Source organism: Petromyzon marinus, chromosome 22 (assembly GCF_048934315.1).
Source record: "Petromyzon marinus isolate PM22_M1 ecotype Great Lakes invasive population chromosome 22, UKy_Petmar_22M1.pri1.0, whole genome shotgun sequence".
NCBI classification, from domain to species: Eukaryota; Metazoa; Chordata; class Hyperoartia; order Petromyzontiformes; family Petromyzontidae; genus Petromyzon; species Petromyzon marinus.
Window position 1 is genome coordinate 211,180 of NC_133688.1, and position 24,365 is coordinate 235,544.

The following is a 24,365-nucleotide window of genomic DNA, read 5'->3' on the forward strand; positions in this document are numbered from 1 at the left end:
GCAGCATTAAACCCCTCAGTGTTGAATATTCTCCAAACTTCGTAATCACTGTTAGGCTGAGTTGTTTGAAATAATTCCTAACCTTGTATGGTAGCGACTTTACCCATGGTATAGAATATTCATGTAACCTTCTTTTCAGCACTTGTTTTCTCGTCCAACTTCCTCAGACCTCTGATCATTGCCTCCACTTCGAATGTTGTGATATGAGTGTATGTTTCTGTTCCTATTGTGTGGATCAAAATAGGGGATTCTGACGAGAGCTTTCTCCGTCAATTTAAGAGTCTTACTACTGAATGAGTATTCGGAAAGTTGGTCGTTGTGAGAGGAGTCAGTGTCAGATGAGCTATCACTCAAACTTTGCTGCTGCTTAGCATAACTTCTGTAATGTATTTTGCGCCTGTGTTGTGGGTATGAACGTAGAGCGAGACTTCTCCTGGAGGCAATGCGTTTATTACAATAAACGATAACAACACCAATAGCCGTAACACGACTGGTGTCTGTTAAAAACACTGCTGCAGTCAATCACAGTTGGTTTTGAGTGATTACATTGGGGTGGGGGGGGAGGGATGGCAAGTGATGGGTGATGGGAGGAGACAAGGGACGCAACGTGACCGTCCATGTACGAGGATAAGAGTTGCCATCTGTGACGTACACAACCTGGGGACACATCATGGGAAGAAGGATCTCTCAAAACCCGAAGAGGGGAGAACTACATGGAAACGCATTGTCTTGAGCAATGAATTAGCACAAGGGGACGAACAGGGGTTGGAGTCATGTTCTTCGTATGGTCGACGTTTATGTAGAGCAACAACTATATTGGATTGAGGTGGTTGAGCCAGATCATTGTGTAAGAAGTAGAGTTGGTGCATCGCTGTGATGATGCCTCCGAATTTGTGAATTGGACATTGAGTTTTCATATATTCCATAGTCTATTCAGGCTTGGAGTTAGGGATAGGGCTACAGATTTGCTGCAGAAATATTTTTCAGAGCGTCAGTGTTTGGCACTACATGTAGGGCAGTTTCACATATTAGGCAAACATCACAATTTCAGCATCATCTTAATTTTATATATTTATATGGGATATAATATAGAAGGTAATTATTGCTTTAGAAATTACATTATTCACACAGATGATTTCTATCTGAATCTCTTGGTTGAAATACTTTGCCCAAGGTAAGATAACTGTGCGATTATGGTAATGAGTATCCACGTCCGTCTGAGACTGTGGAACTGCCCTCCAGCACTGCCGCTCACATCAGGGGACGTAGGAACGACTATGGTTGCTGGCTTCACCGTGGCCAACTAGTTTATTGATGGGCATCTCCTCCTTGCCATCCTCCTAAATTTCCACCACCATCACCACCTCCACAACCTTGTGCTTGTCGCCCCCAACTCAAACTCAGTGCAAACCCCTTGGAGGGCTGGCATTACCCAAGGGACACAGAACTCTGCCTCACATTTGGTTTCTAGAAGCTCCGCAACAGCCACACTGTGGATGTAGACAGCCCTTAGCATTATAAATGTGAGCCACTCGCGTGTCCCAAACACTCAAAAGAATTGAGACGAGGCGATAGTATTAGATACAAATATTTATTATTAAAACGCGACGCCTTGTAAGGAAGGGGAGGTGCTGGTGGGGGTGGGTGGTGCTGGAAGTGTGGGGGGCTGTGAGATGCTCAGAGGGTGTTCGAGGCCTGGGGGGGCAGGTCTTGGGAGGCTTCTTGAATGCCGGGCTCCAGTGAGCAGCCAGAGATGTCCTCTTCCTCCTCAACCGTGACAAGCTGTGGACATACTGACCCATTAGACACTACACACAACTCAGTACTTCTACCAGCTCAACTGGGATTACACACAACAATCAGCACCCCCTACTGGCAGACAAATGCCAATTGCACACCAGGTGCTGAGTCACCTTGTGCCCACAGGACATCTGTCATTGGGGGTGCCCTTTCACACGTGTTGAGATGAGATGTGATGTAAAGCGCTCTGAGATGCCCCGGTGTACAGAAAGGTGCTAAATCATTCTCATCGTTATCACTGTGTCCAGCAATAATGAAATTGTCTATAGATAGATAATCTGTATTTGTAAACGGGGACCATGACGGCTTAACGTGATGGTTAGACCAGCTCATCATTATCATAATACACTGAATCGTGTGTGCATGAATCTATTATTTACGTTAAACGCAAATTATATACGTGTGTGTGTGTGCGATGCGCGAGTGCTGTGCACTCACCTCCACCTCGCTCTGCAGATGCTGCTGCTCCGAGTGTGCACTCTGCTCGTTGTCGCGGTAGGGCGCCAGCTCAGCGTGCAGCTCCGCCACTACACGTTGATACCACTGAATCTCTGCCTGCAGAGATTCCAATTGCCAATTCCTGTCAATGAGCTGCGTGGGCCATGGGCAAATGGCGGCAGAGGGACACAGGAAAGCATTTTAACGACTGCGTGAGGTTATTGCAGAACATACAGGTATAATAACACACACAACCAGGATCTTTATTTATAATTGAGTAATGTAATGACCTACGAAGCTCTTTTACACAGATGTCCATAGACCACCTTTGACCAAATAAACCGAAATGCATCCAATCATCTCAGATCTTGGAAGAAAAGCATGGTTGAACTTCAAATGCTTGGATGGGCAACCACCATCAATACAAACCAAGATAACACCTATAAAAGCATGATGAAGACCGCTTGTGTTGCAATCGAAACGTCGTGGGTTTTTTATATTATTAAAAAAAAGTACGTGACTTTACCGAAAGAATCAAGAATATGAATTCCTGCAGTCACGAAAGTTTTATGTTAAACATTTTTTAGGAATTAATTAACTCAAAATCTGGATTAAAATAATAGATTAAGATCGCTTCCCAACAAAAAAGAGGGAGGGGATGGAGAAGCATGTAGCAGAGGGGAGCAGATGGTCTAGTAGTCGTAGGTACTTCTACTAGAGGTGGGATGGTGGATCGTAACGTGGTACAGTCCTTAAACAGAGAATGCTCAGTAACCTAGTGCGCATCCATTCTGTACAACCATCAGTGTGAAAAACAAGTGTATACATACAGTCCTCGACTTAGGAACACCATACTTACGGAGACCCGACTTACGGATACCCGACTTCCGAATCTGTTTCTATGAAATGTATTAATTTTTGGTTACCATTGACTTTAAAACGCGAACTTGCACTTCCAAACTGAACCACAGAACTATTTTGTTCAGTGCTGCGATCCTCCACGAGATGTCATGAGTCAGCCTCGTGCACGCGCACATGTGCGTATATGTGAAAGTGATTGTGTGGGGAGCGGTAGTGTTGCAGTTCACGCGCTGCGCTACAAACCCACCGACCCAAGTTCAATTCCAACTCACGGCCAACACCAGTGACGATTATCTGAACCATTCCTGGGCCTCCCGTAGGTCAACTCGGCCTCAAATGAGCACCTAGCGCGCTGTATAAACATCACCACTCGGGACACAAATGCAGCTGGGTGTGGTGCTGGCACACAACCCCTCGCATGCCGTGCTGGCTTTCATAGGCTATCGCTAACAGCACGTGCCCCAACAGCCTATTAAAGCTACACGGTGGATCTTTGTGCGGATCGGAAGTATAGCGGTGAGCACGCTTGTGATTTGAAAGCGGTGAGTGAAAATAAAAAATATTTTTACTACATTTTATGTATTACTTACGATACACTATAATTTTAGTGTTAATGCAAATGTACATGATTTCTTATTTACGAGTTTAACAATGCTTGACTCTTTTGTTGAACCTTAACACATTTTATAACACTGACAATATGGGAATTTAAATATCGCACATTATTGTATTCCGACTTACGAACCGTTCCGACTTATGAATGGGCCTCAGGAACTAAATGCGTTCGTAAGTCGAGGACTGCCATATTATTGATACATTTGTCTATTATACTATGTGTATTATTAGTTGTTTATCATGTAAAATTAGTTTACACTTGAAAAATATTCACCATAAATCCGGTATGTGGGGAAAAAATATTGATAGAGTATGTGTAGTGGCATAGCGCTGGCTGCTGGTAAAAAAGGGTAACTGCGGTGTATGGTAGTACCCACGTCAGCAGGCCACGATAGACACGAGAGGGGGACATCTAGGGGAAAGGTCACAGAGGGGGGGCCATCGGGAACCCGCTAGTAGGTTCCAGAGAGGGGGCGTGGCCGTGGCGGAGCGAGGCCACGCTGAGAGTATAAGAAGGGCCCCTGTGAGGGACCTTGTGGCTGTTGCTGGAAGTGGGATCCTCGTCGTGCTGTTCGTATATATAAGATAGTCGTCGTCACCATCTCGTCATCGTCGTTGTCGTCTCGTCGCTGTCGTCTTGTCGCCATCGTCGCTGCCGTCTTCACTCGATATTACGCTGCTAGATAGGTGTTCGCTGTCTCCGTTCAGTGCTGTCAGTGTTAGATGGTTAGTGTTTTGTATAGGCCAGCAACGGTAATAGTGTGTACCCACGTAGGGTGTCTGTATTATCCCAATGGTGCTCGTTAAATAAAAGAAGCGCCTAAAAGTCTTACTGTCTCTGAGTTAGTCACTACACATGTACACATGAAAGTGACTACTGTAGTCAGAGATGCAAACGCTTGGGCGTCATCTGGTGCCTTACTGTCGCCATCCAGCGTAAACTATTTGGGTCTTTATAGTAAAGTTCGTAAATCTCAAGTACGCTATGGCAAGGTACCACAGTACATAACATGCAATTGGCTATCAATGACTTGAGTACGTTAATAGTGAAAGTACGTACAACGGGACGGCGTAAATAATGGTATTACTGTATATATCTGCGTTTGTGCCATGCCGGACTTCATAGGTGCTCACTAACAGCACTTGCTCACCTTCGCCTCACTCTGCTGGTGCAGCACTTGCAGATCCTGGAGCTGAAAGTGAATGCTCTGCAGGTTTTCTTGGCATGGCGCCAGCTCAGCGTGCAGCTCTGCCACCACACGCTGGTAACCCAAAATCCCCGCCTGCAGGGATCCCAGGTGCTCATTCTTTTCGATGAGCTGCATGGGCCACGGACAAACGGCAGCAGAAGGACATGGCTAAGCATTTTAACGACTGCGTGCAGTTGTTAAAGAACATACAAATCCAACAAACACATACAGAACCAGTATCTTTATTTTAAATGAAGGAATCTGATAAGCTATGAAACTCTTTTTCACAGATGTCCATACACCACACCACCTATGACCAAATGACCCGGAATGCACCCAATATTATAAGATCTTGGAAGAAAAGCAGGGTTGAACATTTATGGTACTTGGATGGGTGACCACCATCCATACAACCCAAGATAACACCTATAAAAGCCCAGATATATGGATTAATTAACCCAAAAGCTACTTTAAAATGTCCGATTATAATTGCCTCCCAACCAAAAATAGGGAGGGGATGGAGATGCACGTAGCAGAGGGGAGCAGATGTTCTAGTAGTAGTAGGTACTTTTACTAGAGGTGGGATGGTGGATTGTAATGTGGTACAGTCCCTAAACAGAGGATGCTCAGTAACCCAGTGCGCATATACACATCTGTGTGAAAAATAAGTGTATATATAGGCAGTCCTCAACTTACAAACACCTGCACTTACGAACCTGCTTCCATCAAATATATATTTTATAACATTGACTTTAAACGCGAACTTGCACTTGAAAATTGAACCGCGTCACTATTTTGTTCAGTGGAGCAATCCTCCGCGACATGTAATAATTCAGGATGGCGCTTGGAGCAAGTGTTTGCCTATAAGTGTGTGTGTGCACGCGCACGTGTCTATGTGTATGAAAGTGAATGTGTGGGGAGCGGTAGTGTAGCGATTAGCCTTCGAAAGCGGCGACCCGAGTTCGATTCCCGTTCATGGCCAACACCAGTGACGATTATGTGAACCGGTCCTGGGCGTCCCCTAGATCGACCCAGCCTCAAATGAGTACCTGGTGCGATGTGTAAACACCACCACTGGAGAGACAAAGGCAGCGAGGCATGGTGCTGGCCAATCACCCCCTTGTGTGCCATGCCGGCCTTCATAGGTGCTGCTCACTAACAGTACTTTCCCCAACAGTCTATTAAGGCTATACGGGGAGTCTTTGTCTGCGACGTGCGAATGCAGTGTACTCACCTCCGCCTCGCTCTGCTGGCGCAGCATGTCCAAATGCTGCAGCTGTGAGCGTCCGATCTGTGCGTTTTCGCGGTACTGCTCCAGCTCTGTGTGCAGCTCGGCCAGCATACGCTGATACCAAAGAATCCTCGCATGCAGGGATCCCAGCTCCTGGCTCCTCTCGAACAGCTGCTTGGGCCACAGGCAGAGGGACAGAGAAAAGCATTTTAACGACTGTGTGCGGTTATTGTAGAACATACAGATGCAACAACAGACACATTTAGAACCAGAATCTTTATTCATATTGGAGGAGTCTGATGAGCTGTGAAAATATTTTTCACAGATGTCCATACCCCATGTTTGACCAAATCACCCAGGATGCACCCAATCTTGTCAGACCATCATGCACACAACCCATGATTACGCCTATAAAAGCCCACATATATGGATTAAGTAACCCAAAATCTGCAGTAAAAGGTCAGATTAAAATCGCTTCCCAAACCAGGACAGGGAGGGCATGGACATGCACGTAGCAGAGGGGAGCAGATGGTCAGACCCTACACAGCCTGACGACTCAAGTGCTGTGTCACGGTCAGACCTGGGCCGTTCCGGGGCCAGGAGAGCCTGGGTTCTCAGCGGCCGTGGGAACGAGGCTGGGAGCATTACCTGACGCAGAGTGTCCTCATTCTCAGCTTGGGACGTGGTCAGCTGATCCTGCAGCGCCGACAGTCCCTGTTGGGGGGTGGAGAGCTCCGGCTGGGCACTGGCGCGCTCCGCCTCACTCGCTGCGAGCTCCTCCTTGCTCGCCTTGAGCTCCTCCCTCAGCCGAGTGATTGTGTCCTCGTCCTCCTGAGCCTTAATACAGGCAACGTTCGTTTTACCATCATAATCATCACCATCATCATCATGAACAGCCATGATCCGTCCACCGCTGAATGTGTTTTTGTGATACTGCTGGATGAAAGTTTCCCTGAGCCATACCGGTCATGGGAATTAATTGATCATACTTCATCACACTGGTCAGCACGAAGTGGTACACCCAAGACTGGGTCAGATTTCACTGGCCACCAATGCTAGCCATGGTTGGTAATCAAACTCGGACAGCTTGGTTCAGAGTGCAGAAGGCTCATCACAGTAAATTAATACGTTGTATATCATCATAAATATTTCGCCGCACAAGGGTCTCCTCCTCTTGTGAACGCTGCCACAAATGTCTTAAAACTCAAACTTTAATTATCTTTATTTTACCAGCTAAGGCCTACTGAACTATATAGCTCTTTTTCAGAAGCGACCTGCCCACAAATGAAAGTTCAACGAAGTGGCTTATCATGTGGAAATGTATTGCAGCTATAGAATCTAAACGCACGTTTCTAAATGTGGAGGAAGAACCGGAGGACCCGGAAAAGATCCACGTGACCACAGGGAGAACATGCAAACTCCAAATATACAGGTGTCGGGGTTGGGATCAAACCCACAACCTCCTGCATACAGGTGAGGTAGTTAACATCTCGCCACCGTGGCGCCCCTCTTCAGTGCCAATCGCGGCTTCACCACGCGTGCCCTTGCGAGCCGATACCTTCTTGGAGTTGCGCTCGAACTGCTTAAAAGCATCGGTAAGGGTGAGCCGGACCTCCTCCAGCCCTGTCGCCAGCTCGCAGGCCTCTTTCCGATGCGCGTCCTGCTGCTGCGCCTTCTCCATCCCAAGTGCCTGGACGTGCCCCTCCGACTCCTTCAGCTACAGGCACGCACACGTTCCACAATGTTGGATTCATGTCTGGGGAGGTATACTGAATATGGTGTGCAGAATGTGGAAATATTTTCTGGGTTGGAAAAGACCCAGCTGTAATTAAGCCCGGCTTGCAAACAGATAAATAATTACCACTTAAGTCATTTAAACTCTGTGGTGTGCATATAGCTGTGTGTCTGCAAGCCTATATTGTTTCTCTAACAAATGCAAGCCAATCACATTTTAGAAAAAGTCCTGTAAACTGCAGCTGACTTCATAATTAAATTGTATTCATTCTAACTGAAAGTATTAAAATGTGAGAAAATACATTCGCAACTCTGAATCATGACAAATTGTGAGAGGGAGTGAATTAGTTAAAGGCCTAGTCAGGGATTGCCTTGTCTAGTGTAATTACCTCATCCAACATTCACCTATCTGCAGACAAAATTAAGAGCCATGAGGGGAGGACCGATCCTGTGGTCACAATTATACCTTTTGCCATATAGAAATGCATTATCATACTACATTCGAAAAAAAAACCATTCTGGCTGTCTGCCCTCCTGGCTGCATCCATATTACTTATATAACCACTTCAGGTTTCAGCCACCTGTGATTAAGCCAGGTTCACATGTGCAGTGAGTTAATGATCTCAGCCTGATCATCAATGACTTCACAGAAAAGCCCATGAAAACAATGTCGGCTTTACACTAAATCGAGCTAAGTTCCAGCTCTGAAAACCAAAGATCAGACTGTTTTGTGATGAACATTACTCATTACTCTCCATAGCAGGGCAGATATCAAAGTATTTCCTCCTATTGTGTGGGTACCAGAGGGCACTTAAATATTTCTCAGAAGTAGTTATGTGATTTATGCTTCTGCAAACCATTCTCTAACATGAAACTTGAACCATCTTCTTTGGTTCTTTCGGTAAAGTCACGTAGAATGAGAATAAAATAATAAATTGATAAAATAAAATAACACAATAATATTCTCACGACGTTTCGGCCACAACACAAGCGGCCTTCATCAGGTTGTTGTGGCCGAAACGTCGTGAGAATATTATTGTGTTATTTTATTTTATCAATTTATTATTTTATTCTCATTCTACGTGACTTTACCGAAAGAACCAAAGAAGATGAATCATTGCAGTCACGAAAGCTTTAAATCGAAATGAAACTTGAATTTGGAGCTTTCGTGACTGCAGGAATTATTCTTTGGTGTTTTATTATTAATTTTATTATTTCTTATTTCTACGTGACTTTACCTAAAAAAACATTCTCTAACATGCGATGGTGCACTGCTCAGGCGATGAGGACAGGCCTCATGCACACACATGGAGGTGGGGGGGCTGCCGCATAAGGCTCTGGTTACCTGGTGCTGCAGCCCGGCGATCTGGCCGTGCATGCACTCCATCTCAGCATCCGTGTGCTGAAGTGTGTGCTGCAGCTGCACCACCTCCTGTGCCCTCGCGGCCTCCTCTGCCCTGGAGACTCCCAGCTCGGCCTTGAGAAAGTCCGTCTGTTGCTCCAGAGAATTGCCTGTCGGAAGGGACACAAAACCATGGCGATGAAGACAGTACAGCCACCAGTGGCAGCAGACAGAGAAGGAGCAGCAGCTCAGGAGGAAGAGTACCAGCAGCGGGAGTAGTAGCAGACAGAATAGGTCTGAGGTCCCTCAGACCTATTCACCAGCTTGCATGCAAACACAGGGTCCAGAATAATAATATATGCACAGGAAGGGCCTAGTGAGAGAGCAGTTAGTAAACCCAGTGCAGTCCTATGTTAGACAGCGGAAGTGGTCCACGTGGGAAATGAAGTAAAAACGAGGAATTACTCGTTTTAACTCGTAAAAAGAAGTTATTGGTGCACAGTGCTCGACAAAAATTAGTGTTCAATGGGTCCGTGGATTCAGAAAGATTTTGGAGCACAGGCCCCTACCCACCGGTCTCCTCGCAGCAAGCGTTAGCCTCCTGCAGTCGTTGCTGCAGCTCCAGTACTTCATGCCGCAGGTTGTCCACCTCGGTCTGCTGCACCTCTTGGTTGGTAAAGAGGTCGCGCATGTTCGCTCTCAGCTCCGCGACCTCGGTGCCCAGCCGCTCGGTTTCAGTCCCGCGCTCTCGCGCCTCTTCCCGCGCCGCCACCAGGTCTGCCTCTGAGCGCCGCAGCAGCTCGTCACGCTCCTTCAGCGCCTGCGGGCGGAGACGGGCAGCATCTAAATTACACGTAATTACAACATGTAATTTGAATATATTAATAAATTGTTTAGCATTCATCCAAAATATTGAGAAAATAAGTGGGCTTGGGCAGGACACATTGCTGTTGCAAGAAGGGGGGTGGCTGTTGCGAGAGTGGAGGCCTCACCTTCTGGAGGACCGTGATGTGCACAACGTGAGCGTCGTACTCTGAATCGTCGTGCATATGTGATGCACGATATTCGGCCAGCTCTATGTATGCCAGATGCAGAGTCGCATCGTGCTCACGCCTCAGCTGCTCCTCGCGCTCGCCCCACCGCACTGCCTCCAACTCCACCTGCAGGCTGTTGATGGCCTGCGAGTGTGCCATTAGCTGCTCACGGGCAGAAGGGCACAGTGTCACAGGCACGTGCATGCATAGGTGGGCAGCCCTTCATCACAGACACATGCAGCGTGCAGATGAGGACAGGTACAGACATACAGACACACGGAGCATGTAGTTGTACAGAGAGATAAGAGACTATAGACATGGGCAGGAGGCACAAGAAAATAAATTACAGATGCAGAGACATACACACAAAGACACAAGCAAGTCATACAAATTTGGACACATTATGGAAAGACAGTGCATGTGGAGAGAGATGTACATAGCCAAAGGCAGAACATGCAGAGGGAGACAAGATAAGAATGCGGAGACACGGGCATTGAGTACAGAGACGCACATACAGGCGCCTCGCATGCAGACGGACGCACACGTGCAGTGAATGCTTTTCAAGATGAAAATAAGAAATTGAGATTCTATTGTAAACAAATCAAGAACTACAAAAATATGCAAGGTAAACACCTGTGGTCTTATTGAACATACCACAATCACGTTTAAAATATTTAGAATGATAATAGAAAGTCAAAAAATAGAACCATGATACATTGTATACATCAATCAACGATTGGTAAGCGTGCATACAACATGGCAACGTTCTTCATCATAAGATAATGAAGAAACTCGTTGCACCCAAATGTTCATCTTCAAATTGAGTCAATATTCAAAACAAATAACTCACAACGCCTCCTCACACCATGTCGGTCATGGGAATGTGTTTGACTATACTTCCCCATGCTGGTCAGCACCGTACAGATGTATTAATCAATAAAACATAATACATGCACATTATGTGGGGAGATGCTATGATACAAAAATTTAGTTTGATCTGCTTTTATCTTTCGTTTTCAACATTATTGGGAATAAAACCATGGACCACTCGCTACAGTGAATTTAGCAAAATTTATTACGGAACCAAAATATAATTCGATGGGTTTTTTGTGCACTCATTTGCAACTAGGCTGAGACCACTATGCTTGAGAATCCGGTTTAATCACTGTGGTTGGGCAGCTGTAATCCACATTCAATCCTGGCATCTCAGCCATGCTGGCACAGCATGTCTGACCCCTGGGGCACCTAGCTACCTCCCAGAATGCACTCATTTAATGTGCCATTTCCTTGACGTTCAGATCGTAACTCTGAATAAAAACTCAACGCATGAATCAATAATGATGCACTTAATAGGGCAGAGCTTCTAAAAGGTGATGTTTCAGGCAATGGGCCTTCATCACATCAGAGAAGTCAAAGCAATATCCATTGCAGCGTTATTGAGGAATATGTTGAGGTTTTGTTATCTCTGCTTGTGTGCCACGCAGCTTCACAACGTGAACACATTATTTGGGTCTTTCGGTAAGGCCATGTAGATACAAAAATAATAAAATAATAACAATATCACGACGTTTCGATCGCAACACAAGCAATCGTCATCAAGTGAAGGATATGGCAGGAGAGCTGCCGAGGCAGGAAAAAATATATGGCGGGAGCGCTGCTAAGGTAGGGAGTTAAAAAGGTTTGAGATGGGTGTAGCTCAAGGGTCAGTGGGCAGGGCTTGATGAAATTTGCATGTAAATGTAAGATCGGCGAAATCTTGACAAACGAAGTTTCACTTTAGCCGTGCTCCGTGTAACAAGGGGACAGGGGGGTTGGTGGTGGCCACAGTACCTCCTCAGCATGGTTTTTCTTGAGTTGGTGCAGCATCTCGAGGAGACTCTTCTCTGTCTGGCTCAGTGAGCCACGCAGGGTGGCGAACTGCGCTCTTGCCCTGCTCAGATTGTCCCGCAGGGTCGACACCTCCCGGGACAGGTGGTGCATTTCCTTTTCCGGCATTTCCAACTGCGACGGGAGCAAGGGCACATGGCACGGGCACGTTAGCTCCTCCCAGCGTAAATCCTGCCTTCAATCGCATCGTGACATGCCATTCGCCATCGGATGGTGGAGACAACACCATGGCACATGGCAAGTGAGGTGCCTAATACACAGGTATACACACATAGGACAGATGGGCTGACACCCACACACCCAAGCAAAGGCAACACCACGATTCCCCGCACAGCCTAAACAGAGTGGTAGAATGCGCAGCAGCGCTGGCCTAGGAAACGCACCCACATCATCTTCATTTACATTCGCTCAGCCAATGACTTACGTTTATTCGGGACCTCGGGGTCCCGCCATAAGGTTAATTTGATATTCAGTTTTATCACAGTACGCTCTGAGCCACACAGCGCTCGCCAATTTTTAAAAGACAAACTCGTCCGCCGACGTGTTTGCTCCTCCTTGGTCTCTCTGCCTTAGCCCCAAAATGTCTGGGAATGTCAACATGCCAGTGATAAGGCCGGTCGAGGTGAGTGAGCATATGGCGGTTACACTGGTGAGTACAGTACATAATACTTCCTGATGCTATTATTAAAAAAAAAATTCGTTTGATGGAATGTTTACCATCTGTTTTATTACTCTTATAAAATAGCGCTGATACTCCAATGAAGCCCTCATTTATTGTTCATAAGAGATAACGCTGTCGAGAAGTCATCCCCATATATAATGGTATAACCCTTTTCGCGCTGATTTCCTGAATGCTCACTTCTCCACATAGGCATCTTGAGCGCTAAGCGAGACTGCCTGTATTCATTTCAGCCTAAGTCGACATAGGGGAGTCCCAACACTGGCTCAGATATCCCTCGCCACTGGTGTTAGCAGGTATTTGTGGTTCATGCGGACTTGCTGCCTTGTAAAAGGTGTCAATCTGGTGTTGGGGCAAAGCTTTTTTTTATCATTCCATACACGTGTGCATTTTAGCTGGTAAGTGGCAGAGTGGTGGCCTCCACTCCAGCCTAGATTTGTCTGTCCCCTACCTCTCTTACCGAGTACAACTCCTCTGACATCAAAACACAAGGGGCCGTCCATAAATGACGTCATGCGATTTTGGACCCCTCCCCCTTTGTCACACGGTGTCACAAAAAGTCAGACCCCCCCCACCCCCCAAAAAAAAAACATGCTTCAAATCGCTTTAGTTCACAGTTCCATTTATTTGGTATAGCCCTGTGAGCCATTCAGCCCTTGAATCGGGTGCACCCGCAACAAACAAAAAACATGAACAAGCAAACATATTAAACTATTGCCATTGTGCGTATTAATGTGGTGCTGCACTCTGATGTTGTAGAACATTTACTAAAAAATATTTAATTAAGTAGAACGTGTTGTCTATTTTTATTTAAAATTGCGCATTTTGATGTGACATCACATTTCTCAAACCCCCCCCCCCCGTCACACATCGTCACAAATGTCTGCCAACCCCCCAAGTGCGTGACGTCATTTATGGACGGCCCCCAAGAGGTGGCACTACGCACCTACTCTGTTGACACATTCATTGTCTCATGTGTTGCTTTCTCAACTGTGGTCTGTTGAAGAATATCATGTATATTCTTGCCGACGCAGATAAAGAAACACAGGTGCTCAGATCGCTGGCTTTGCCCGAATTACAGGCCACCACGCAGCGATAAGGAGCCCGCAGCGCTGACGTAATCAAATGCAGCGATGCCGTCATCAGATGCAGCGATTACGCCATCGACTACAGCGATGACATCGATTAGTGATGACGTCATCAATTACAGTGACGACGTCAATTTCAGTGAAGAAGGCATCGAATACAGTGATGACGTCATCTATGGCAGTGATTACGTCACTGGCTTTACCCAAAAAGGGCGGAGCCAATGGCTCGGGCCTTATTGCGTCACCAAACGTCACATGACCCCCAGGCACAGCTGCTGGGAAATGGCAGTTGACACGAGATGCTATCACCTTGGCAACGCAAACAAGGACCAACTGCCCAGAGAAAGCTTTCTCCGACTAAAATCCTTGATGAAACTCTCAATCTGTGATCTTAAACTATGAACCTCGTTACCCACGCATCAAGCGCTCAATTTAAAGTAAAATTTAAATATTTTAAAAAATAATATTTTTTCTCGATGTGATCGCAGTACTCTATTTGTTACTTCGTATAACTCCAACGCAAGAGGTGGCGCCACTCACCTCCACTGTTGACGAATTTGGAGTCTCCAGCGTCGCTTGCATCTGCTGCCGTCTCTTGAAGAACTTCATGGCTCCTGTTGGGGGCGCAAGAGACAAACGCAGCCGCTCAGCTCGCTCGCCCTGCCGGAGTGACGTAACCCCATTGGGGCCGGAGGTGAGTGCGCAGGAAGTGACGCAATTGGCCCCGCCTACCATGGGCGGAGCCAGATCACGTGCCCCCAGGCACCCTATGGGGGCAGAGGAAGCTGCCTCCGTATCAGCCAGTGCTCAAAGTTCTCGACGCGGCTTTTGCGTCTGCGATTTGAAACTCGGAACCTCTTCACCCACGTGTCGAGAGTTCAATGTTTGAATGCAATTTAATCGAGGCCACTGTCTTGGTATGGTACTTTGACTGTTGGTGTTTTGCCATCTTGCCCAAGCTTGGATTTGATGTTGACAAATCTACAAGAAGGTATGAGCTTGCACAGTTTGATTTTACATGACATTTATTCGTGACTTGACTACATTTTTTCAATCCTTACTCGAGTATCTTTAATTGCATTTTGTTGTTGATGCAACTGGCTAACCCGACCCTTCTGGACGTGTGTGAATGAGAACGTCAAAACTCATGTAAAATACAGATTCTGATTTATCTACACGCACACGCAGAAGGCAAACGCGGGTACCTGGCCTCTATGCAGCAGACACGAGTAATTTATTATCTTTCAGGATGTTATTTAGAACTTTATTGAATGTTATGTCACCAACCAAACATCGAGCATAGCAACAAATATCATGCAACACTCCGGAGACGGACACCTCCCTTACCGACCTCACCTCGTCCTCCTCACCCCTAGCCTCGTCCTCCTCACCCCTAGCCTCGTCCTCCTCACCCCTAGCCTCGTCCTCCTCACCCCTAGCCTCGTCCTCCTCACCCCTAGCCTCGTCCTCCTCACCCCTAGCCTCGTCCTCCTCACCCCTAGCCTCGTCCTCCTCACCCCTAGCCTCGTCCTCCTCACCCCTAGCCTCGTCCTCCTCACCCCTAGCCTCGTCCTCCTCACCCCTAGCCTCGTCCTCCTCACCCCTCGTCCTCACCCCTCGCCCTCCTCACCCCTCGCCCTCCTCACCCCTCGCCCTCCTCACGCCTCGCCCTCCTCACGCCTCGCCCTCCTCACCCCTCGCCCTCCTCACCCCTCGCCCTCCTCACCCCTCGTTCTCCTCACCCCTCATCTTCTCGCCTCGTCCTCACCGCTCGCCTCGCCTCATCCTCACCCCTCACCTCGTCCACCTCACCCGTCGTCCTCAACCCTCACCTCGTTCTCACCCCTCGCCTCTCGTTCTACTCACCTCGTCCTTACCCCTCACCTCGTTCTCACCTCATCCTCACACGGCTACCTGCACTCTATGTAGTAGACGTGAATAATTGACTATAATTCAGATTGTTATTAATAACTTTATTACATGTTTTGTCACGAATCAAACATCACCTCCTCCTCACCCTTCACCTCGTCCTCACCCCGTCCTCGCATCTCGCCTCGTCCTCCTCACCCCGTTCACCTTCACCCCTCGTTCTCACCCCTCGCCTCGTCCTCCTCACCCTTCACCTCGTCCTTCTCATCCCTCACCTCGTCCTTCTCATCCCTCAGCTCGTATTCCTCACCCCTCACCTCGCCCTCACTTCGTCCTCCTCACCCCTCACCTCGTCCTCGCCTCGTCCTCACCCCTTGCCTCGTCATCTTTACCCCTTAGCTCATCCTCCTCACCCTCACCTCGTCCTTCTCTAACCCCTCGCTCTCCTCACCTCGTCCTCACCCATCACCTCGTCCTCCTCACCCATCGCCTCGTTCTCCTCAACCCTCGTTCTCACCCCTCGTTCTCCTCACCCCTCACTTCGTCCTCCTCACCCCTCACCTCGTCCTCGCCTCGTCCTCACCCCTTGCCTCGTCATCTTTACCCCTTAGCTCATCCTCCTCACCCTCACCTCGTCCTTCTCTAACCCCTCGCTCTCCTCACCTCGTCCTCACCCATCACCTCGTCCTCCTCACCCATCGCCTCGTTCTCCTCAACCCTCGTTCTCACCCCTCGTTCTCCTCACCCCTCACTTCGTCCTCCTCACCCCTCACCTCGTCCTCGCCTCGTCCTCCTCACCCCTTGCCTCGTCATCTTTACCCCTCAGCTCATCCTCCTCACCTCGTCCTCCTCACCCCTCACCTCGTCCTCCTCAGCTCGTCCTCTCAACCCTCACGTCGTCCGCTTGACCTTTCACCTCGTCCACACCCCTCACCTCATCCTCACCCATCACTTCGTCTTCCTCCCCCCTCACCTCGTCCTCCTCACCCCTCGACTCGTCCTTCTCACCCCTCATCCTCCTCACCCATCGTCCTCCTCACCCCTCGTCCTCCTCACCCCTCGACTCGTCCTCTCACCTCAGCTCGTCCTCCTCACCCGTCGTCGTCCTCACCGCTCACCTCGTCCTTCTCACCCCTCACCTCTCCCTCGCCTCGTCCTCCTCACCCTTAGCTCGTCCTCACTCCTCGTCCTCCCCTCCCCTCGCTGTCCTCACCATTTGCCTCGTCCTCCTCACCCCACACCTCGTTCTTCTTACCCCTCATCTTGTCCTCCTCACCACTCGACTCGTCCTACTCACCCCTCACCTCACCCCTCGTCACCCCTCGTCCTCCTCACCCATCGTCCTCCTCACACATCGTCCTCCTCACCGCTCGTTCTCCTCACCCCTCGTTCTCCTCACCCCTCAGCTCGTCTTCCTCACCCCTCACCTCACCTCGTCCACCGCACCCCGCGCCTCGTCATCCTCACGCCTCGCCCACCTCACCCCTCACCTCGTCCTTCTCACCCACACCGCGTTCTTCTTACCCCTCACCTCTTCCTCCTCACCCCTCGACTCGTCCTTCGCACCCCTCACCTCCTTACCTCTCGTCCTCCTCACCCCTCGTTCTCCTCACCCCTCGTCCTCCTCACCCCTCGCTCTCCTCACCCCTCGTCTTCCTCAACCCTCGTCCTCACCTCGTTTTTCTTCTCACCCCCCGTCCTCACCCCTCGCTCTCCTCAGCCCTCGCCTCGTCCTCCTCACCCACACACCTCGTTCTTCTTACGTCTCACCCCCCGTCCTCCTCACTTCTCATCCTCCTCACCCCTCGCTCGTCCACCGCACCCTGCTCCTCATCCTCCTCACCCCTCACCTCATCCTCCTTACCCCTCACGTCGTCCGCTTGACCCCTCACCTCGTCCTCTTGACCCCTCACCTCATTCTCACCCCTCACCTCATTCTCACCCCTCACCTCGTCCACCTCACTTGTCCTCAACCCTCACCTCGTTCTCACCCCTCACCTCGTCCTCACCCCCACAACTCGTTCTTCTTACTCCTCACCCCTCACTCTCCTCAGCCCTCGTCCTCCTCACTCTCGTCCTCCTCACCCCTCGCCCTCCTCACCCCTCGCCCTCCTCACCCCTCACCCTCCTCACCCCTCGCCCTCCTCACCCCTCACCCTCCTCACCCCTCGCCCTCCTCACCCCTCGCCCTCCTCACCCCTCGCCCTCCTCACCCTTCGCCCTTCTCACCCCTCGCCCTCTTCACCCCTCATCTTCTCACCTCGTTCTCCTCACCCCTCGCCTCGTCCTCACCCCCGTTCTACTCACCTCGTCCTCACCGCTCGCCTCATCCTCACCCCTCGCCTCATCCTCACCCCTCGCCTCGTCCACCTCACCCGTCGTCCTCAACCCTCACCTCGTTCTCACCCCTCGTCTCTCGTTCTACTCACCTCGTCCTTACCCCTCACCTCGTTCTCACCTCATCCTCACACGGCTACCTGCACTCTATGTAGTAGACGTGAATAATTGACTATAATTCAGATTGTTATTAATAACTTTATTACATGTTTTGTCACGAATCAAACATCACCTCCTCCTCACCCTTCACCTCGTCCTCACCCCGTCCTCGCATCTCGCCTCGTCCTCCTCACCCCGTTCACCTTCACCCCTCGTTCTCACCCCTCGCCTCGTCCTCCTCACCCTTCACCTCGTCCTTCTCATCCCTCAGCTCGTATTCCTCACCCCTCACCTCGCCCTCACTTCGTCCTCCTCACCCCTCACCTCGTCCTCGCCTCGTCCTCACCCCTTGCCTCGTCATCTTTACCCCTTAGCTCATCCTCTTCACCCTCACCTCGTCCTTCTCTAACCCCTCGCTCTCCTCACCTCGTCCTCACCCATCACCTCGTCCTCCTCACCCATCGCCTCGTCCTCCTCAACCCTCGTTCTCACCCCTCGCCTCCTCCTCACCGCTCGCCTCGTCCTCCTCACCCCACACCTCGTTCTTCTTACCCCTCATCTTGTCCTCCTCACCACTCGACTCGTCCTACTCACCCCTCACCTCACCCCTCGTCACCCCTCGTCCTCCTCACCCATCGTCCTCCTCACACATCGTCCTCCTCACCGCTCGTTCTCCTCACCCCTCGTTCTCCTCACCCCTCAGCTCGTCTTCCTCACCCCTCACCTCACCTCGTCCACCGCACCCCGCGCCTCGTCATCCTCACGCCTCGCCCACCTCACCCCTCACCTCGTCCTTCTCACCCACACCGCGTTCTTCTTACCCCTCACCTCTTCCTCCTCACCCCTCGACTCGTCCTTCGCACCCCTCACCTCCTTACCTCTCGTCCTCCTCACCCCTCGTTCTCCTCACCCCTCGTCCTCCTCACCCCTCGCTCTCCTCACCCCTCGTCTTCCTCAACCCTCGTCCTCACCTCGTTTTTCTTCTCACCCCCCGTCCTCACCCCTCGCTCTCCTCAGCCCTCGCCTCGTCCTCCTCACCCACACACCTCGTTCTTCTTACGTCTCACCCCCCGTCCTCCTCACTTCTCATCCTCCTCACCCCTCGCTCGTCCACCGCACCCTGCTCCTCATCCTCCTCACCCCTCACCTCATCCTCCTTACCCCTCACGTCGTCCGCTTGACCCCTCACCTCGTCCTCTTGACCCCTCACCTCATTCTCACCCCTCACCTCATTCTCACCCCTCACCTCGTCCACCTCACTTGTCCTCAACCCTCACCTCGTTCTCACCCCTCACCTCGTCCTCACCCCCACAACTCGTTCTTCTTACTCCTCACCCCTCACTCTCCTCAGCCCTCGTCCTCCTCACTCTCGTCCTCCTCACCCCTCGCCCTCCTCACCCCTCGCCCTCCTCACCCCTCGCCCTCCTCACCCCTCGCCCTCCTCACCCCTCACCCTCCTCACCCCTCGCCCTCCTCACCCCTCGCCCTCCTCACCCCTCGCCCTCCTCACCCTTCGCCCTTCTCACCCCTCGCCCTCTTCACCCCTCATCTTCTCACCTCGTTCTCCTCACCCCTCGCCTCGTCCTCACCCCCGTTCTACTCACCTCGTCCTCACCGCTCGCCTCATCCTCACCCCTCGCCTCATCCTCACCCCTCGCCTCGTCCACCTCACCCGTCGTCCTCAACCCTCACCTCGTTCTCACCCCTCGTCTCTCGTTCTACTCACCTCGTCCTTACCCCTCACCTCGTTCTCACCTCATCCTCACACGGCTACCTGCACTCTATGTAGTAGACGTGAATAATTGACTATAATTCAGATTGTTATTAATAACTTTATTACATGTTTTGTCACGAATCAAACATCACCTCCTCCTCACCCTTCACCTCGTCCTCACCCCGTCCTCGCATCTCGCCTCGTCCTCCTCACCCCGTTCACCTTCACCCCTCGTTCTCACCCCTCGCCTCGTCCTCCTCACCCTTCACCTCGTCCTTCTCATCCCTCAGCTCGTATTCCTCACCCCTCACCTCGCCCTCACTTCGTCCTCCTCACCCCTCACCTCGTCCTCGCCTCGTCCTCACCCCTTGCCTCGTCATCTTTACCCCTTAGCTCATCCTCTTCACCCTCACCTCGTCCTTCTCTAACCCCTCGCTCTCCTCACCTCGTCCTCACCCATCACCTCGTCCTCCTCACCCATCGCCTCGTCCTCCTCAACCCTCGTTCTCACCCCTCGCCTCCTCCTCACCGCTCGCCTCGTCCTCCTCACCCCTCGTTCTCACCCCTCGTTCTCCTCACCCCTCACTTCGTCCTCCTCACCTCGTCCTCCTCACCCCTCACCTCGTCCTCTTCACCCCTCACCTCGTCTTCCTCAGCTCGTCCTCTTCACCTCACCCCTCGCCTCGTCCTCCTCACCCCTCGTTCTCCTCACCCCTCGCCTCGTACTCACCCCTCACTTCATCCTCCTCACCCCTCACCTCGTCCTCGCCTCGTCCTCACCCCTTGCCTCGTCATCTTTACCCCTCAGCTCATCCTCCTCACCCTCACCTCGTCCTCCTCACCCGTCACCTCGTCCTCCTCAGCTCGTCCTCTTCACCCCTCGTCCTCCTCACCTCGTCCTCCTCACCCCTCAGCTCGTCTTCCTCACCTCGTCCTCACCCCTCAGGTCGTCCGCTTGACCTTTCACCTCGTCCACACCCCTCACCTCATCCTCACCCATCACCTCGTCTTCCTCACCCCTCACCTCATCCGCTTTACCCCTCAGCTCGTCCTCCTCACCCCTCGTCCTCCTCACCCCTCAGCTCGTCTTCCTCACCCCTCACCTCATCTTCCTCACCCATCGTCCTCCTCACCCCTCGTCCGCCTCACCTTTCACCTCGTCCTCCTCACCCCTCGACTCGTCCTCACCTCTCACCTCAGCTCGTCCTCCTCACCCGTCGTCGTCCTCACCCCTCACCTCTCCCTCGCCTCGTCCTCCTCACCCTTAGCTCGTCCTCACTCCTCGTCCTCCCCTCCCCTCGCTGTCCTCACCATTTGCCTCGTCCTTCTCACCCCACACCTCGTTCTTCTTACCCCTCATCTTGTCCTCCTCACCACTCGACTGGTCCTACTCACCCCTCACCTCGTCCTTCTCACCCACACCGCGTTCTTCTTACCCCTCACCTCTTCCTCCTCACCCCTCGACTCGTCCTCCTCACCCCTCGACCTCCTCACCCCTCGCTCTCCTCACCCCTGGTCTTCCTCACCCCTCGCTCTCCTCACCCCTCGTCTTCCTCACCCCTCGTCTTCCTCACCCCTCGCTCTCCTCAACCCTCGTCCTCACCTCGTTTTTCTTCTCACCCCCCGTCCTCACCCCTCGCTCGTCCACCGCACCCTGCTCCTCACCTCCTCATCCCTCGTCCTCCTCACCCCTCGCCCTCCTCACCCCTCGCCCTCCTCACCCCTCGCCCTCCTCACCCCTCGCCCTCCTCACCCCTCGCCCTCCTCACCCTTCGCCCTTCTCACCCCTCGCCCTCTTCACCCCTCATCTTCTCACCTCGTTCTCCTCACCCCTCGCCTCGTCCTCACCCCCGTTCTACTCACCTCGTCCTCACCGCTCGCCTCATCCTCACCCCTCGCCTCATCCTCACCCCTCGCCTCGTCCACCTCACCCGTCGTCCTCAACCCTCACCTCGTTCTCACCCCTCGTCTCTCGTTCTACTCACCTCGTCCTTACCCCTCACCTCGTTCTCACCTCATCCTCACACGGCTACCTGCACTCTATGTAGTAGACGTGAATAATTGACTATAATTCAGATTGTTATTAATAACTTTATTACATGTTTTGTCACGAATCAAACATCACCTCCTCCTCACCCTTCACCTCGTCCTCACCCCGTCCTCGCATCTCGCCTCGTCCTCCTCACCCCGTTCACCTTCACCCCTCGTTCTCACCCCTCGCCTCGTCCTCCTCACCCTTCACCTCGTCCTTCTCATCCCTCAGCTCGTATTCCTCACCCCTCACCTCGCCCTCACTTCGTCCTCCTCACCCCTCACCTCGTCCTCGCCTCGTCCTCACCCCTTGCCTCGTCATCTTTACCCCTTAGCTCATCCTCTTCACCCTCACCTCGTCCTTCTCTAACCCCTCGCTCTCCTCACCTCGTCCTCACCCATCACCTCGTCCTCCTCACCCATCGCCTCGTCCTCCTCAACCCTCGTTCTCACCCCTCGCCTCCTCCTCACCGCTCGCCTCGTCCTCCTCACCCCTCGTTCTCACCCCTCGTTCTCCTCACCCCTCACTTCGTCCTCCTCACCTCGTCCTCCTCACCCCTCACCTCGTCCTCTTCACCCCTCACCTCGTCTTCCTCAGCTCGTCCTCTTCACCTCACCCCTCGCCTCGTCCTCCTCACCCCTCGTTCTCCTCACCCCTCGCCTCGTACTCACCCCTCACTTCATCCTCCTCACCCCTCACTTCGTCCTCCTCACCCCTCACCTCGTCCTCGCCTCGTCCTCACCCCTTGCCTCGTCATCTTTACCCCTCAGCTCATCCTCCTCACCCTCACCTCGTCCTCCTCACCCGTCACCTCGTCCTCCTCAGCTCGTCCTCTTCACCCCTCGTCCTCCTCACCTCGTCCTCCTCACCCCTCAGCTCGTCTTCCTCACCTCGTCCTCACCCCTCAGGTCGTCCGCTTGACCTTTCACCTCGTCCACACCCCTCACCTCATCCTCACCCATCACCTCGTCTTCCTCACCCCTCACCTCATCCGCTTTACCCCTCAGCTCGTCCTCCTCACCCCTCGTCCTCCTCACCCCTCAGCTCGTCTTCCTCACCCCTCACCTCGTCCTCCTCACCCCTCGTCCTCCTCACCCCTCGCCTCATCTTCCTCACCCATCGTCCTCCTCACCCCTCGTCCGCCTCACCTTTCACCTCGTCCTCCTCACCCCTCGACTCGTCCTCACCTCTCACCTCAGCTCGTCCTCCTCACCCGTCGTCGTCCTCACCCCTCACCTCTCCCTCGCCTCGTCCTCCTCACCCTTAGCTCGTCCTCACTCCTCGTCCTCCCCTCCCCTCGCTGTCCTCACCATTTGCCTCGTCCTTCTCACCCCACACCTCGTTCTTCTTACCCCTCATCTTGTCCTCCTCACCACTCGACTGGTCCTACTCACCCCTCACCTCGTCCTTCTCACCCACACCGCGTTCTTCTTACCCCTCACCTCTTCCTCCTCACCCCTCGACTCGTCCTCCTCACCCCTCGACCTCCTCACCCCTCGCTCTCCTCACCCCTGGTCTTCCTCACCCCTCGTCTTCCTCACCCCTCGCTCTCCTCACCCCTCGTCTTCCTCACCCCTCGCTCTCCTCAACCCTCGTCCTCACCTCGTTTTTCTTCTCACCCCCCGTCCTCACCCCTCGCTCGTCCACCGCACCCTGCTCCTCACCTCCTCATCCCTCGTCCTCCTCACCCCTCGTCCTCCTCACCCCTCGTCCTCCTCACCCCTCGCTCTCCTCAGCCCTCGCCTCGTCCTCCTCACCCCCACACCTCGTTCTTCTTACTTCTCACCCCCCGTCCTCCTCACTTCTCGTCCTCCTCACCCCTCACCCCTCGTCCTCCTCACCCCTCACGCCTCATCTTCCTCACCCATCGTCCTCCTCACCCCTCGTCCGCCTCACCTTTCACCTCGTCCTCCTCACCCCTCGACTCGTCCTCACCCCTCACCTCTCCCTCGCCTCGTCCTCCTCACCCTTAGCTCGTCCTCACTCCTCGTCCTCCCCTCCCCTCGCTGTCCTCACCATTTGCCTCGTCCTCCTCACCCCACACCTCGTTCTTCTTACCCCTCATCTTGTCCTCCTCACCACTCGACTGGTCCTACTCACCCCTCACCTCGTCCTTCTCACCCACACCGCGTTCTTCTTACCCCTCACCTCTTCCTCCTCACCCCTCGACTCGTCCTCCTCACCCCTCGACCTCCTCACCCCTCGCTCTCCTCACCCCTGGTCTTCCTCACCCCTCGTCTTCCTCACCCCTCGTCTTCCTCACCCCTCGCTCTCCTCACCCCTCGTCTTCCTCACCCCTCGCTCTCCTCAACCCTCGTCCTCACCTCGTTTTTCTTCTCACCCCCCGTCCTCACCCCTCGCTCGTCCACCGCACCCTGCTCCTCACCTCCTCATCCCTCGTCCTCCTCACCCCTC

At 52.2% G+C, this 24,365-nt stretch overlaps 1 protein-coding gene and 1 long non-coding RNA gene across 3 annotated transcripts in view; one reads left to right on the forward strand and one right to left on the reverse strand.

Moving 5' to 3' along the window:
• Positions 1-1,382: 1,382 nt before the first annotated feature.
• Positions 1,383-8,813, reverse strand: LOC142925612 (uncharacterized). Of its 2 annotated transcripts, none has more exons than XM_076068661.1 (5): positions 7,694-8,813; positions 6,784-6,972; positions 4,866-6,306; positions 2,239-2,391; positions 1,383-1,782 (listed from the first exon to the last, which is right to left on the reverse strand). In XM_076068661.1, exons 3-5 carry the CDS (start codon positions 5,037-5,039, stop codon positions 1,678-1,680), a joined length of 432 nt encoding a protein of 143 aa, XP_075924776.1. In that variant the 5' UTR covers positions 5,040-6,306; positions 6,784-6,972; positions 7,694-8,813; the 3' UTR covers positions 1,383-1,677. Both variants share the same exon structure in this region; 1 of them encodes a protein (XP_075924776.1).
• Positions 8,814-14,535: 5,722 nt separating this feature from the next.
• LOC142925614 (uncharacterized) overlaps positions 14,536-24,365 on the forward strand; it is a 45,880-nt gene continuing 36,050 nt past the window's right edge. The window contains exon 1 of the long non-coding RNA XR_012942558.1: positions 14,536-14,890. This is a non-coding gene — a long non-coding RNA (uncharacterized LOC142925614). The remainder of the gene's footprint in view (positions 14,891-24,365) is intronic.

What these genes read in the sequence shown, in the direction of transcription:
- LOC142925612 (XM_076068661.1), bottom strand. Translation starts at nt 5,039, where the DNA reads ATGCAGCTCATCGAAAAGAATGAGCACCTGGGATCCCTGCAGGCGGGG. An exon ending in ACCAGCAGAGTGAGGCGAAG is followed by an intron (nt 2,392 to 4,865) that starts GTGAGCAAGTGC and finishes TGGCCCACGCAG; the next exon opens with CTCATTGACAGGAATTGGCA. An exon ending in ATCTGCAGAGCGAGGTGGAG is followed by an intron (nt 1,783 to 2,238) that starts GTGAGTGCACAG and finishes GTATGTCCACAG; the next exon opens with CTTGTCACGGTTGAGGAGGA.